This window comes from Brassica napus, chromosome C6 (genome assembly GCF_020379485.1).
Source record: "Brassica napus cultivar Da-Ae chromosome C6, Da-Ae, whole genome shotgun sequence".
Lineage (NCBI taxonomy): Eukaryota > Viridiplantae > Streptophyta > Magnoliopsida > Brassicales > Brassicaceae > Brassica > Brassica napus.
In genome coordinates, this window is record NC_063449.1 from 20,516,174 (window position 1) to 20,532,354 (window position 16,181).

Consider the following 16,181-nt stretch of genomic DNA (forward strand, 5'->3'; position numbering starts at 1 on the left):
TGATGGTGATTTCCTAGGAATTTTCTATGATGGAGTTGACTGGGACTTCGTGACTCAAAACACTTTAGTGGGAGCAATGGAGACTTCATGACTCAAACCACTGATGGAGCGTTTGAGCTGATTGAGAACATAGCTGCTACCTCAGCCAATAAGTACTATGAAAGTGATCGCTCCAAGAAAGTCAACAGTGTCGACACCCAGAAGATAGATGAGCTGACAACCAAAGTTGTTCAGCGACTAAAAAAAATAACCAAGGGCAAATCTTCATCATGGAGAAAGCTACGGCTAAGCAGATTCAGAACACTCAAGAGGTTACTCCTGAGGCTGAAAAGAAGGGAAACAATCAGCAGGAGATCAGCTACATCAACAGACATGGGTATCTGCAGAACAACCAGGCACAAGGTGTGGGGTATCAGTAAGGCTTCCCACATAACTTTCTGTATAAAACATGCGCTTTCAGTCAGGCACATAACCGGTTCACGGGTCAGAATCAGAATCAAAATCAAAACTAGCAACAGCCGGTGAGCAACCAGCAAGCTCCTCCGGCTCCCGCGAACGGTCCACCATATGAGCAGAAGGGCCTGGGTATGATGATGGAACAGCTGTTGCAGGGTCAACATGTTCAGGCCAAGGCGTTGAATCAGGTTACCACGGACATCAACACCAGGATGGACAACATGTTCACCGAGCTGAGTACCAAATATGACACTTTTGCAAGCCACATAAGGAAGATCTTTTGAATACCGGATCTTCAATTTGATAGGATGCTTAGATTACTCAAATAGCTGAAAGTGTCAAGAGGCGGCAAGGGATGCTCCCCGGAAAAATGATAAAAATTCTAGGGCTAAGCACGGTAATGAAATAGAGCAGCTGTTCGCTGAGACTGCTTTAGGCACAAAGGAGAGAATTGAGCACCATGCCGCCTGTAGAACAACTGCTCTCGACGAACCTGCTGAGACTCCACCAGTTCGAGTCTATGTTCCTATAGTTCCCTATCCAGTTCCACCTAGACATCTAATGGATCCCATTAGACCATCTCCAACCCAAACCTATTTTTTCTCTATAATTTCCACTAAAATGGAGTAACTCTATTATAGAGTAAATTTTACTTCAATGGTTTACTCTATAATAGAGTTATTCTATTGTATAGGGAAAACGTGAAATTCCTCTATTTTCTCCTTCATAATGAAGTAACTCTATTATACAGTAAACCATTGGAGCAATAGAGTTACTCTATTTTAGTAAGAATATTAGAGGAAAAAATAAGTTGGGGTTAAAGATGCCCTTAGTGAAGAGAAACTAGCAGGCTTTGACAAGATGTTGAGAAGGCTTCCTCAAGAGCTTGCATTCGAAGATGTTCGGCAGATTCATCTATTGCTTTTGTTTTTTAAAAATTGTAAAGAGACTCAAGAGAAGATTAAAGCCCTCTATACTAAAGCATTGTCTACACCAGAACTGAAGGTAGTGCCTAAGGTTGATGAACCTGGAAAGTTTATTTTTTCATGTTCCATCGCAGGAGTGGAATTCAAGGAAGCTCTTTGTGATTCTGAGAGGTTAGTGCTCTTGATTTATTTACTATTGACTCTCCATAAGTAATTTCATTTTTTACCTCTAAAAATATGTGATTTCGTTCTCATTTCTGTTTCACTGATATGAGTTTTGTTTTTTTTTTTTTAACTTTTTTTTTGAATTCACTGAATTAACATAAGTGTCAATTTAAAAAGATGGACATCTGTAAAAGTTAGTTCCACTCCAGTTACATATCTAAAAACCAAAAAAATTGAAGAAAATCACCGGCGAACTCTAGTCACATGTTAGTGTTCAAATCTAATATATCAAGTTGTTATAGCATATAAATGGAGACTCGGGATATAAATGTATGCCTAGTATATACTCACCAGTTTGGTCCTATCTAATTCTAGAACAACAAAACAAATTACTTATTTTATTAACCTACGCTATTGAGGTTTAGTTACTTAAAATATACCGATAAAAAATGTATATAATACTTTACCATTCTATCATATGTAAACTATGTATAAAGTAAGAACTGTTTAATTTATTAAATGATAAACTAGAAAACTTATAATAAATAGTTCAAATCTCTCATTCTTATAATTATAATAGCTAGATAATGTATTAGGGAGAAACAAATATTAGACGAATGATCAAATCTCTCATTCTTCGAACAAACTCAAATTGAGGTGATTGGAATCTTGTCATGATCTTTTATTAAAAGCTTTTTAAGAATAAAATCAAAACTAAAATATTTAATCTGAATGAAATAATATAAATATATAGTGCTTCCAATATTAAAAATCACTTCGATTTGAAAAAGTGTATTTCTAGGATTATCAGGATCAAATAACATATTAGAAGCCACCAATTAAAAAAAAAATAACTTGTATACATAAAAGTATTTACATTAGAGTAAGCACATAAATCAAAACCAATACCTTTTGTTTATTTACAATCATGTTTCTGGTAAATAAATAAAAAAAATCATTTAATTTACTTTATATGGTATATAATTAAACTTTAGCGATATTGACATAGATATATATAGTGTATTTTAATATAAATATTTATTATTTACACTTCCTACTCATATGGTTTTATTAACATTTGTATATTTGCATTTTATTAACGTTTGTATATTTGTTGTAACAAAAATTTAAACCGTTAATCAAAAAATTTTAAGTGTGGGATTTAACAATACAAATTTTAAAGTTAAAATATTAAGATGTCAATAATTTTTCAATGCAAATTTTGAAATTAACATATTTATATATAGTATATAATTAAATTTAAATGATATATATATGTATATTTATATATCCTAGTGATGACACGTGACTATGAAAACATGTTCTAATGCTTCAGGATTAACTAGATGATAACCAGCGCATGCGCATGGAGTGAGTTTTTATACTATTGTGTGTTCATTAAATGGTTTTAGCATTTTGCAACACTACAATCTTTATCGATTGTAAAATGACGAATACAAATGTTAGTCTCTTAAATGTATCATCGTTGTTGAAGAGTTAACGTATTACTGCTTATTTTAATTATTTTTAAGACTTCATATGCACACAAAAAAATTAAGTTTTGCAGCTGACACAAATCAACAAAACCAGATAGACAACATCGATTGTAAAATGACGAAATAGGATTAGGTTTTATGCTCTCAATTTATTTATTATTGACTCTCCATAAGTGATTTTATTTTCTACCTCTAAAAAATTGTGATTTCGTTCTAAAAATCATTTAATTCTAGAACAGAAAAACAAAATAACTTATTTGATTAACCTACGCTTTGAGGTTTAGTTACTTAAAAATATACCGATAAATATATATATATATATATATATTTCTAGTATATGTAAACTAAGTATAAACTAAGAACAATTTGATTTATTAAATGATAAACAATAAAACTTATAATAAATGGCTCAAATCTCTCATTCTTACAATACTAATAGCTAGAGATAGGGTATTAGGGAGAAACAAATATTAGACGAACGATCAAATCTCTCATTTTTCGAACAAACTCAAAAGGAGTTGATTGAAATCTTGTCATAATATTTTATTAAAATCTTTTTAGAAATAAAAATCAAGACTAAATTATTTAATCTGAATGAAATTATATATATATATATATAGTGCTTCCAATATTAAAAATTACTTCGATTTGAAGAAGTTAATTTCTGAAATTTTCAGGATTAAATAACATATTAGAAACCACCTATTTAAAAAATAATTTGTATACATAAAAATATATACATTAGAGTAAGCACATAAATGAAAACCAATACATTTTGTTAATTTACAATCATGTTTTTGGTATATAAATCAAAAAAATCATTTTATTTGCTTTATACGGTATATAATTAAACTTTTGTAAATTAACATAGATATATATATATAGTATATTTTAATATAAATATTTATTATTGACACTTTCTACTTATATGATTTTATTAACATTTGTATATTTGTTATATCAAATATTTAAACCGTTAATCACAAAACTGTAATGTGATATTTTTTAATACAAATTTCAAAATTAAAATATTAAGATCTCAATAATTTTCCACTGCAAATTTTGAAATCAACATATTTATATATATTTTATATAGTATATAATTTAATTTATATGATATTAATATATATATATATATATACACACATAATATGAATATTTGTTAATGAGACTTCATATTCACATGATTTATGATCATTCAGTGCACGACATCAACCGTCTTTCGTCGTACACATGGATGCAGAGTTACCAATTTGGTTTACAGAGTCAATATGAGTCTGTGTTTGTTTGCTGTAAAAAAAATGATCATTTGTATCTTGTTTAAACAAAAAAAAACCCTTTGATCACAAAATTTTCAATGTGAGACTTTTACCATTTTAGTAATTTATAGGCTCTAACTGGTAACCATGAAAAGAATACAACTAATAAGAAGGAAATGAATGAAAGGGAAAAAAAAAGAGAGAAAAATCTATTTCTCTCCTAATTTGATAAGGAATAATTGTAGTCTTTTATTCTTTAAATGTTAAGGATTGTTAAAGAGTCGTAGGTAATAAATGTTCTTTTTAAATGGTGTAAATTGTAAAGAATGATAAGGAATTCACTACTCCCACTCATTCCCTTGGTCACCATTTAGAGTAGTCTTTTTAAAAATTTAAAACCCTTGGTCACCATTTAGAGTAGTCTTTTTTAAAATAAAAATATAACATATAAGAAAAAATCTAATTTTTTTAATTATATGGTTATATGATTGTTTAATTTCTTTTAATAATAAAAAATTAAACTAAAAAAAGAGAGGATACAAAATTGTTATCAAATATCTATTATTCATAATCATTAATTATCATATATATGTTAATCATGTTAGGTAATTACATAGCTTTTATTTAAAGAAATAAAAAATATTCTCAATTTGTACACTACTAATTTGTACACTACTAATCAATTTGATAGTTAGTTTAATAAAAATATATAATATATATTTATATGAACCAACTTATTTTTCTAAGGATTCTAAAAATCATTATAGTGATGACACGTGACTATGAAAACATGTTGTAATGCTCGATGATTAATATACCGGGGATATTTGGTTTCCCAAATTACTGCCTAAAATTATAGTTTCCAAAAAAATTTGTTATCTTTGGTCAACATAAACAATATTTGGTTTCTTTTTTTGGATCAAATTTTTAAATTTTGCTTTTACCAATTTAGTAACTTAAGAAAGACAACGTGGATGATATTTGACTCATTAATTTATTACCAATTTTAGTCGATTTTCTTAGCATCTCTGTATATAAAAACATCACAATCTTATCATATTTTTCATCTGTTAAATCCAATCACAGCTTGTCGTCCCAACTCATTAAATTTAATCCAGTCCTTCTGTGATTGTTTCAACTAATTTCTGTTTACATGCATAAAACTCTTTAATCTCCAACTTCCCTATCCACAAAAAGTTTGAAGTTTCTTTTTTTTTTTTTGTAAAAGCAAAGACTGTAAACAATTTTTTTTTTGGTCAAACAGACTCTGTAAACAATTAAGTTATAAAATTTAGAAGAAAATGACTTCGCATGGTGAAGGCATCGAAGAGGAGAAAATATCGAGAATTGAGAAAGGCATAGAAAAAGATTGTCATGGAGGAATCGAGAGAGTCATATGTTCTTCTCCCAGCATTGTTTGCCTTACACAAAAGGTATAAAACAATGTATTTGTTTTTATTCCCTAATTATAAACTTATAATGATAGTAAATAATTTAAACAAACTGATTTCTTGTTTTCTTTTTTGAAAAAAAATAAAATTCTTATAGTTGATAGCAGAGTTGATTGGGACGTATTTCATAATATTTTCTGGATGTGGAGTGGTGGTGGTGAATGTGTTGTACGGTGGAAAAGTAACGTTTCCAGGGATATGTGTGACTTGGGGTCTAATTGTTATGGTCATGATTTACTCTATCGGTCACATCTCCGGTGCACATTTTAATCCTGCAGTCACCATTACTTTCGCTGTTTTCCGGCGGTTTCCTTGGTATCAGGTCATTCATCAACTCTCAGTCTTACTTTTGTTTATCTTAAAGATGTATGCATTGTTTCAATAGTGTATAAAATGGGACAACAAATGTGCGACTGAATTTCTGTAATAATTATTTTGGGCAGGTACCATTGTACATTGGTGCACAACTTTCTGGATCGTTACTTGCGAGTTTGATACTTAGACTTATGTTCAATGTCACACCCGAAGCTTTCTTCGGAACAACTCCGGCTGATTCAGTGGCACGAGCGCTCGTCGCAGAGATCATTATCTCATTCCTCCTCATGTTTGTTATCTCCGGTGTCGCCACTGATAGTCGTGCGGTTAGTGTTTTCTATATATGTCACCATTGTTTCATTCCTTATCTCCTTCTAGTTATACATATTGGTAGTTCTTATGAATTGCAATGGGCACACATCATATCTTCGGAGCAGTGGTGGAACCAAAAAATATTTTTATTAGGGTCTTAATTTATATTAATATTTTAAATTATTTTAAAATATAATATTTTAATATCAGTTAAAAGTACTATTACATAAATCATTAGAGTTTAAAAATCTTGCAAATTTTAAGATAATATTCGATAAAACAAAAAAATACAGTGCTAAAACTATTTTAGTAAGAAGATCTTTTATTTGTTATACCAGTTCCAAAAAAAAATTATTTAAGGCTTTGAAACAAAAGTAGAAAATGATCTTAAATAATTGTAAAACATATAAAAAATTCAAAAGTTTTTAATGTGACAAAAGAAAAATATTATCTATAGAAAATATTTAAGAGAATGACAAATGTTTGAAGCTAAATAACATACAATCAAACTTCTAAGAAACAATGGAATGGTAAATAAATTTGAAAATCAAACAAAAACTAGTTTGGCCCATATTCAACAAAAAATCAGGCTTTTAGGCCCATAATTATGTAAAGAAAAAGGTAAAAAAGAATGTCAACTGGGTGCAGCATTGAGGTTTGATTGTGGGAAGGGGGGGGGGGTCAAAGCAAAAGATCTAAACCAACTGAGCAAATGATATTAACTTTTATAAGCTTAAATATTTTAATTTTCATATTGGACTGGGGTCATCTGACCCCCCTCTTGCCCATGTAGATCCGACCCTGCTTCGGAGTGAGTAACCATTAAAACAAGAAACTATGCAAATGGTAGTTCTCATGTTTTGGGACTTCTCTTAATATATTGACAGATTGGAGAATTAGCTGGAATTGCGGTAGGGATGACTATAATATTGAACGTCTTTGTAGCCGGGTAAAACTACTATCTTTTAATTTCATTTTACTAGAAACACAGTTCATATGTAATTGTAAATATTTATTCGGGTTTTGATTATTTTGTTAGACCGATTTCTGGAGCATCAATGAATCCAGCAAGAAGTCTTGGACCAGCAATAGTGATGGGAGTATATAAAGGAATTTGGATTTACATTGTTGGTCCTATCGTCGGTATCATGGCCGGAGGTTTTGTTTACAACTTTATAAGATTTACGGATAAACCACTCCGAGAACTAACTAAAAGCGCTTCTTTCCTTCGTAGCGCTTCTCCTGGTCCTAACAGATAATCCTTTGCTCTCTTTTTTTTTTAATCTTATTGTTACTTGTTGAATATTTTTTACATTTTTCTAGTAACTTAATTATGGTTGAATCAAATCTGGAAAACATAACTTTACATGTTTTGCTCATCTATCTACCAACAATCGATTTCCTCATTTCCACTAGACGTCACTTTGTTTGTACCTGAAATGTTGGAGGTGGTTCGCATGAAGGAACTAGCTGCATGGTGTGACAAATAAGATTTACACTGTAATTAAAAGTGAATCACGTATATTCTATTAGATGATGGGTGGTGCATATCATCTAGAGAGTAGAAGTTAGAAGTCTGTATCTTCTCTGAGTAAACCACACATTTTTATCAATGGAAGGTGAGTGGTACAAAGGTTAAAAAGAGAGGCTTACTTTTGAAGACACTAAGAACAAAAAAACTAGTTTAACAAAAAGAATTAATGCACAGTTCTCTCGATATTAGTTGTCTTTTATTAGAAATCAATAAAAAAAAATTACACCTTTTGTTAATTAGATTGATTCGACTTTATGAATCGCCAGGGACTAATTTCTAATTTACCCAACCTTTATCTTACAATCAAGTTTTCCAAAGTATTCAACTCCCAAAACCTTATTAAACCTCACACAACTCTAAAGTTCTCTAGTCTAATCCTAATTTAATCTATTGGGCTAGATAAGTTTGAATTTTCTGATCCACCCTTATCTTTAAGCTATGTATTATTGTCAATCTTACCAATAACTGACAACATGTCATCATGATTGTGACTGTTGAATGTCAAAGTTGGTCCTAACAATCAACAGTCAAAACGGCTGCCACTGTTATTTTTCTTATTATTTCTAATAATCGCGAAGTTAAACCTTTGTTGCGTATGCCAGGAAAAAAAGTCAAATTATAATCTTAGGCTGAGCTAATCCCTCGGTTATTAAACACTAATAATTAAATTGGTTTACTAGACAGAAGCAGAGCCGGCCTTTGGTAGAAACAAACGAAGCACATGCTTCTAGCCGTTGAGTTTATGAATAAAAGTCGGCCGTAATTTTGAAGTTTCTCCTTTGGTGTAGTGGTATAGTTTCGTTAGCTGGAACTCTGTTTCAGTAACCTGGGTTCGAATCTTCGATGAAACGACCAATTCTTTTAAATTTGCTTGTAGCCTTACAATTTGTAGGACCGGCTCTGGACAGAAGCAAACAACAAGAGTATGCATCAAAGTGATCGTCTTTGCAGCTACGAGCCCTTTCCCTCCCTTGTCTTCCAAGAGGTGACAGAGAAGATACGGCCAGGAGTTACCGGCAGAGAAGGACGATGAGTGGCTGGAGATGGAGCCAAAGACACAGAAAGCATCGCCATCGTCGCTTGAAGAGAATCGGGAGTGGGGTTCATGAAAAGCTTTAGGGATTTTATGCTATTTTAAAATTAATTTAACATTTAATTTCTAACTAAATATAAATATTAGTATTAATTAAATCTGAGGCTAAACATGGATTAAATTGAAAATAAAATGGTATTAGGACAATAGTTAGAAATAAAAGATTATAAGGACCAGAGTTCATTTTTTGACCCAATTTGGCAAATTTTTCTATTTTGTTTTATAATGTTTTGGCTTTAGATTCAATTCTAAAAACTAAAAGCATCTAATCTATTAATTTAGGATTCTATTTTTATTTACCACTAGTCCTTTTTCAGCGCTACGCGCGGATTATGTGCGTTTAAATTTATTTTCAGTTTTATTACTATGTAAATTATTTTGTTTTATTTTCTGTATTTAATTTTATTATTTGATAGTTTAAAAATAATTTTAGTCTCAATTCTTCTAATGTATTTATCATTTGTATCATACACTTAAAAATTAAGAACAATTTCCTTTTCTACCAATTTAAAATTATGATCAACTATGGGATCTAATTTTTTTTTTCCTTTTTTTGGAGTTTATAATTTATTTTACTTAATGTATTTTATTTACTCTCTCCGTTTCATATTGTAAGTAGTTTTACGGAAATTTTTTTGTTTTAAAATGTAAGTATTTTTCATATTTCTAGGTAACTTTTACATTTATTGAATATAGTGTAACCAATCAAATTAAATAGACTTATTTTTGATTGGTTAAATTATATATCTAACCTATTTATTATACAATACTTTTTAAAACATAATAATTTTATTAATCTTTGTTCTTTTAGGCAAAACTACTTAAATTATAAAACGGAAGGAGTATATTATACAAATTTTCGCATTAAGTATCAACAAAGATTTATAAATTGGTTTTGCCACTTAGTATTTACTGGTTATATTAGTATATGTCTTTATTAATGTTTTGGTTAATATTTTGTTTTTGCTAATCAACTGTAATTATCTTTCAGAGCTGTTTATATTTTTTTGTTAATTGGTAACAAAAAATATATGAACTATATTTTCTAAATTATTTTATAATTATTTTATTGCCTTTTTAAATGTAAACTCGAATAAATGTATAAAATCGAATTCTATTTACCTTTAAAGTTATAAAACATTGGATTCAAATCTAAATAAGCAAAACAAACATATGTCTTTCCATTTAAAATCATTGAGGTTATAGATTTCTCAGCTTGGCTAGGCACAAAACCTAATCATTCCCACAATATCCTATAATTCGTATCAGTTTAAGTTATTATATATTTCTTTGTGAGCACATACGTACTTTAAACACACTTATAAAACAAAACAAAATTGGCAATTTGTAAAACTTACTAACTTACCGATGTCCGAGACTTTTAATAATATAACATGTTAAAAAAGTGGTAGATAATAAGCCGCTGGATTTCTAATACCAAATCAAAATTACTATTTTTGTTTTTCATTTAAAGCTTTGAAATTGTGCACACATATTAAAAATATTTAATGTTATATATTTTCTAAACAAAAATATTATTTAACTGTAATTCAATCAACATAAAAAATAACCTGTAAAATATAAAATGTTATATAGCATAAAAAATAAAATTTTATATTGTAAATTTAAAACGTCTTGTAATTTTTTAAAAAAACTTCAAAACGTCATCTATTAAAAACAGAGAGTGTAAAATAGAGATATTTTTTACATCTGTGGATATATATAGACGATTTTATATCCGACAATTCTACATAATTTATGAAAAGTCATGTCTGATTATATCATTTTGAACTGTCCTATAGATTCACGTCTACTAATACTTCTTGAACCACGTTGAAGATCTCGTGTAAAAAATTTCTCTACTATTACATAAATTTTTTTGGTTTCGAAATTGAGACTTTTGGTGTAAAATTATTAATGAACCATTAACAAACCACTTCCACTTGTGGTTATATTTTTTCTGTTTCCTATTGGATTAAAGGGGCATCCGTTTCTTGTGTGGAATATTTATGTTGTTCATGCTTAATTTTGATGGAATTCAAATATGTACAGATGGTTTGGTCAGCTTGTAAAAACATTTATTACACTTTAGATTTCATTTTTTATTACAAATGATGTAACATCTACATATTGTATATGTGGTATAAACTAACATCCTTAATTTGGAAAATCGTTTTCTTACTAAACTGTTAAATTAATCTTACTTTGTTATATATGCAACTTCTAATTTCATTCATAAAGACGTGAAGACTCAACAAAATCACAAATATTATTCGAATAGTAAAATAAAAAAAAATTACTTACTACATCGCTAATTGTCGTATCATTAAAATATGTGATCATTCCACATCACAAATCGTGTAATCTTTTTCTCGACCATCACATGCAGTAAAAATTAAAAACAATATTTATTCACACAACACAAAAACAATTTATATGTTCTTCAGGTTATCAAAGCAAAGAGACATAATTTACAAAGGATATCAGACGTTTCAGATCAGGAAATAAAAAACTTGGTTGTGGCTTTTGCTTCCTCAGAGATTAATCTGTGTCTCTTTCCTTCAAAGCCATAACCTACAATTCAACAGAGATATCTGAAAAGGTTGTAGATTTCCCTATAAATCTGAGGTACATGAAGAACAGGCGAAGACTGAGTAAAATCGCTCTGCATGATCTATGTATAGAGAATAGTTGTTCGTTTGTGTTGATGATCACTACCTATCAACAAAGACAAAAGGTTCCTCTTGTAGAGGTCTCTCTCTTTAGCTTTTCGCTTTGTGTTTTGTTTATTTGGTGAAGGCTTGAGCCTGGATTTTCAGGAATGCTGGAATCAAAATGAACAGTTGTTTGAATATGAGAACACAAACTACTTAAAATGTAAAAATGAAATCAGATTTTACCTCGTGTGCTACTACTGTACCGGTGTTCATACTTCATAGTCAAACCTGCTTAAATGAAAGAGGAGAAAACCTTTTTAACACTGAGTCAAATCACAAACAAAAGACATTAAAACTCAGTGGAAATTCACCTCTGAAAATGCAAGATAAACGGTGGGAGCTGCCTTCATTTTGCTGAATATTTTGTCAAATTGAACTCAGAAGTAATCAAAAGAAGATCATTCAAATCAGCATTGCTATATGAGGAGAACTGCACATGACCATTCAATTTCACAGAGAAATCTAGATCCATAATATTCTACACCAGATCCAAAACCGTCTTCCCTAATTCATGTTTCAAGTTACGAACCGAGGAAACACCATCACGACAAGAAAACATCGTAATTCTGACGGACATTCTGACGGAAAATGAGATCCTCGGAATATTTCTACGAATTTCCGAAGAAATTCCGAGAAAACCCAAAATTTGGGTTTCCTCGGAATTTCCTCGGAATATACCGATGCAATACCGAGGAAATCATATTACTCGGAAAACACCGACGAATATCTGAGGATATATTATAGTCGTTAGAGAGCCATTGGGGGATTTTAAAAATTCTAAGGAAATTCCGAGGAAAGAGCCGTTGCCGTCGGGATTTCGTCGGAATTTCCTCGGTACTGTCGGCAGCATTTCATCTACAAATACCCGCACCCCCCAGCCTCTTCATTCACTCCATTTCTTCATCCTCTCACATACTATATTTACACACGAATTTGATTGAAAAAAGCATGTCTTCTTCAAATTATTATCGTTCTTGGATCGATCGACCTCATTTGGATCCGAACACGAGATTGCTTACGGAAGAATACCAACGAGGTATAACCGAATTCATGGGGTTAGTTCAACGACAACCGGAAGCAGAAACGGGTATGTTAAGATGTCCTTGCTCTAATTGTAAAAATAGAAAGATTATTAAAGAGTGGGATGTTTGGACTCATCTATATTTGAATGGGTTTACACGAAGTTACAAAATTTGGTATCATCATGGAGAAACTGATTATGAAAATGGTAGTACTAGCGAACCTCAGCCTGCGGTTAGGTTAGAAGAACCAATTAGAATGAATGTAGATTATGGTGTAGGTACTGAGCAGATGGTAAATGATCATTTTAGAGGGGAAGAATTACCCAATGCAGAAGCTATGAGATTTTATGATATGTTGGATGCTGGAAAGCAACCCTTGTACGAAGGTTGCAGAGATGGTCATTCAACTTTATCATCTGCAACAAGACTGATGGGCATTAAAACAGATTATAATTTGGCTGAAGACTGTGTGGATGCGATTGCTGATTTTGTAAAAGGTATTCTACCTGAGGATAATGTAGCCCCTGATTCATACTACGAGGTTCAAAAACTGGTAGCTGGTCTTGGTTAATCGTATCAGGTAATAGATGTATGCAGCGATAACTGCATGATTTATTGGAGGGCGGATGAACAGCGGGTTACATGCAAATTTTGTGGAAATGCTCGTTATAAAGATACGAGTGGAAGAGTTCCAGTGCCATTTAAAAGGATGTGGTATTTGCCTTTGACGGAAAGGTTGCAGAGGTTGTATCAGTCTGAACGCACAGCGCAACTAATGAGATGGCATGCAGAGCATTCAACAAATGGTGAGATTAGACATCCTTCAGATGCAAAAGCGTGGAAGCATTTCCAATCAAAATATCTCGACATTGCGTATGAGAGAAGAAATGTCTACCTTGGTTATGTACTGATGGTTTCAGTCCGTTTGGCAAGAGTGGAAGACAATATTCTCTATGGCCAGTCATTCTTACACCATAAAACTTACCGCCAAACTTGTGCTTGGGACGAGAGTTTTTGTTTCTTTCCATTCTCGTTCCCGGACCAGAGCATCGTAAGAGATCACTTGATGTGTTTCTTCAGCCACTAATATATGAGTTGCAACAACTATGGGCTCAAGGTGCTGAAACATACAATGTTTCATGTAAAGAAAACTTTCAAATGCGGGTAGTACTTATGTACACAATAAGTGATTTTCCCGCATATGGTATGTTATCTGGATGGACAACGCATGGAAGGCTATCATGTCCATATTGTCAAGATAACACTGATGCTTTCCAACTAAAACACGGAAGGAAAACGTGTTGGTTTGACTGTCACTGGAGATTCCTACCACCTGATCATCCATATCGTAGGAGTAGGAATTTGTTTACGAAGAACAAGAGGGTGTTTGACAGTCCAGCTCCAAAAATTTGTGGGGCAGATTTGTCAACACAACTAAGAGATTTTGGTGCAGAAAGGACGCAAGACCAAGGTGGACATGTGCATTATCCGGTAGATGCTGTTGGAAAACTACATAACTGGCACAAAAAGAGTATTTTCTGGGATCTGCCATACTGGAAAGATCATCTGCTGAGGCATAATTTAGATGTCATGCATATTGAGAAGAACTTTTTTGACGATCTCATGAACACGATCCTTAACGTTCAAGGTAAAACAAAGGATAATTTGAAGTCAAGACTGGATTTAGTCGATATATGTGCTCGTTCAGAACTTCATGTTGATGAGAAAGGTAGGGCTCCTTTTCCCATATACCGACTTGATGAAGAGGGAAAAGATGCGTTCTTTGATTGGATTTCAAACGATGTGGAATTTCCAGACGGTTACGCATCTAATTTGCGTAACTGTGTCGACAGAAAGGAAGGAAAGTTTATCGGCTTGAAGAGTCACTATTGCAATGTAATGATGCAGCGCCTCCTTCCGTTTGCCTTCAAGGAAGTATTACCACGGAATGTTCATGAAGCAATTGCAGGGATTAGTGCTTTCTTCCGCGATTTATGCACGAGATCAATGACTCTTGAAGGTATTGAAAATTTGAAGACTAACTTAGCCATGATTCAATGCAACCTTGAGAAGATATTTCTTCCATCATTTTTTGATGTTATGGAGCATCTTGTTATTCACCCGGCAAGAGAATTAGAACTTAGTGGTCCTGTGCAGTATAGATGGATGTATTTGTATGAGCGGTATATGTACCATTTGAAGAAGATGGTGAAAAATTATAGTAGGGTGGAAGGTCCTATAATCTCACAGATGATAAATTCAGAAACTTCAAACTTTGTCGAGTTCTACTTTCCAGCAGAAGTGCAGACCAAAAACAGAAGACCTGCTCGGCATGATGATAGAGGCGAACGGGCAACATATCATGTTACGGTTCCAGACATCTTCAAAGATGCTGGACGACTTAGCGGAAAACCAAAGGACTGTCGACTTACTGAGCAGGAGCACAATCATTTGCAAACATATTTGTTCACCAACTGCGAAGATGTTCTTCAATATGAGAGGTAAATAAATTAGCTTACAAATTTTTATTTTAACAAGTTGAAATTTAAATCTTAATTAATTATATTATTGTCAACATATGTACATGATTTTCATGGCAGAAAAGCGGTTCGAATATAGATACGCCACAGAGGAGGAACTTGAAGAACTGAAGCAGAGAGAATTTTCTGGATGGATGCTTACTTATGTGAGTGCTTTAAACAAATTAAAATATTATTTATCATATATTTATACTAATTCACATATATTGATATAACATATATATGTGTTATTTATAGGTGTCTGCTGGTATGACCAGAGGTGAAGCATTTGACGATTGGATACGCGAGATGGTGCGTGGACTAGAGTATGTTGTGAAGTCATATCCGAGATTTTATACTCGAGGATATGCATTCACAACTCAAAAGAGGAGACGTTCGAGTACGACTTATGATGCTGGCGTTTGTTCTGCATCTGGAGATGATGTATACTACGGAAATATACGGGAGATTATGGAAATCAAGTATCCGGGCATGGTTGGATTGCGCTGTACTGTTTTCTATTGTGATTGGTATGACAACACTCCAGATCGAGGTGTGAGAACAGATGCATTTTGTGTTACATTAGTACATTCGAGACGAAAGTTGCAATATTAAGATCCTTTCATTCTTGCTTCTCAGGCCGATCAGGTAATTAAATATACATATATCAATTATTCATAATGATTCATCATCATGTGTATTAATAACACTTATTTACAAATTAAATAATTTTTTAAATGTTACAGGTTTGTTATATCAAGTACCTCCGGGTTGGGAACAGAGATGATCCATGGGTCACTGTTACATCACTCAACCCGAGAGGCCGAGTTCAGGGAAGTTCTGAGCTGGAAGACCCACTACAACCAAGCACATCCGGTAACTTAAGTGCAACAGAAGATTTAGCTGCAGTTGGCCT

General features: G+C 32.1%; 1 protein-coding gene across 1 annotated transcript; it reads left to right on the forward strand.

The window, feature by feature from the left end:
* The first annotated feature begins 5,045 nt into the window (after nucleotides 1-5,045).
* On the forward strand, nucleotides 5,046-9,538 carry LOC106394024 (probable aquaporin NIP4-2). Its single transcript, XM_048760585.1, has 5 exons — nucleotides 5,046-5,735; nucleotides 5,851-6,075; nucleotides 6,197-6,394; nucleotides 7,268-7,329; nucleotides 7,420-9,538. Exons 1-5 carry the CDS (start codon nucleotides 5,604-5,606, stop codon nucleotides 7,637-7,639), a joined length of 837 nt encoding a protein of 278 aa, XP_048616542.1. The 5' UTR covers nucleotides 5,046-5,603; the 3' UTR covers nucleotides 7,640-9,538.
* The last annotated feature ends 6,643 nt before the right edge of the window (nucleotides 9,539-16,181 follow it).

Bases quoted from the DNA above. Each gene is read 5' to 3' on its own strand.
- LOC106394024 (XM_048760585.1), top strand. From the start codon at position 5,604: ATGACTTCGCATGGTGAAGGCATCGAAGAGGAGAAAATATCGAGAATT. The intron at 6,076-6,196 runs GTCATTCATCAA...TATTTTGGGCAG, and splicing joins GGCGGTTTCCTTGGTATCAG to GTACCATTGTACATTGGTGC. The intron at 6,395-7,267 runs GTTAGTGTTTTC...ATATATTGACAG, and splicing joins TCGCCACTGATAGTCGTGCG to ATTGGAGAATTAGCTGGAAT.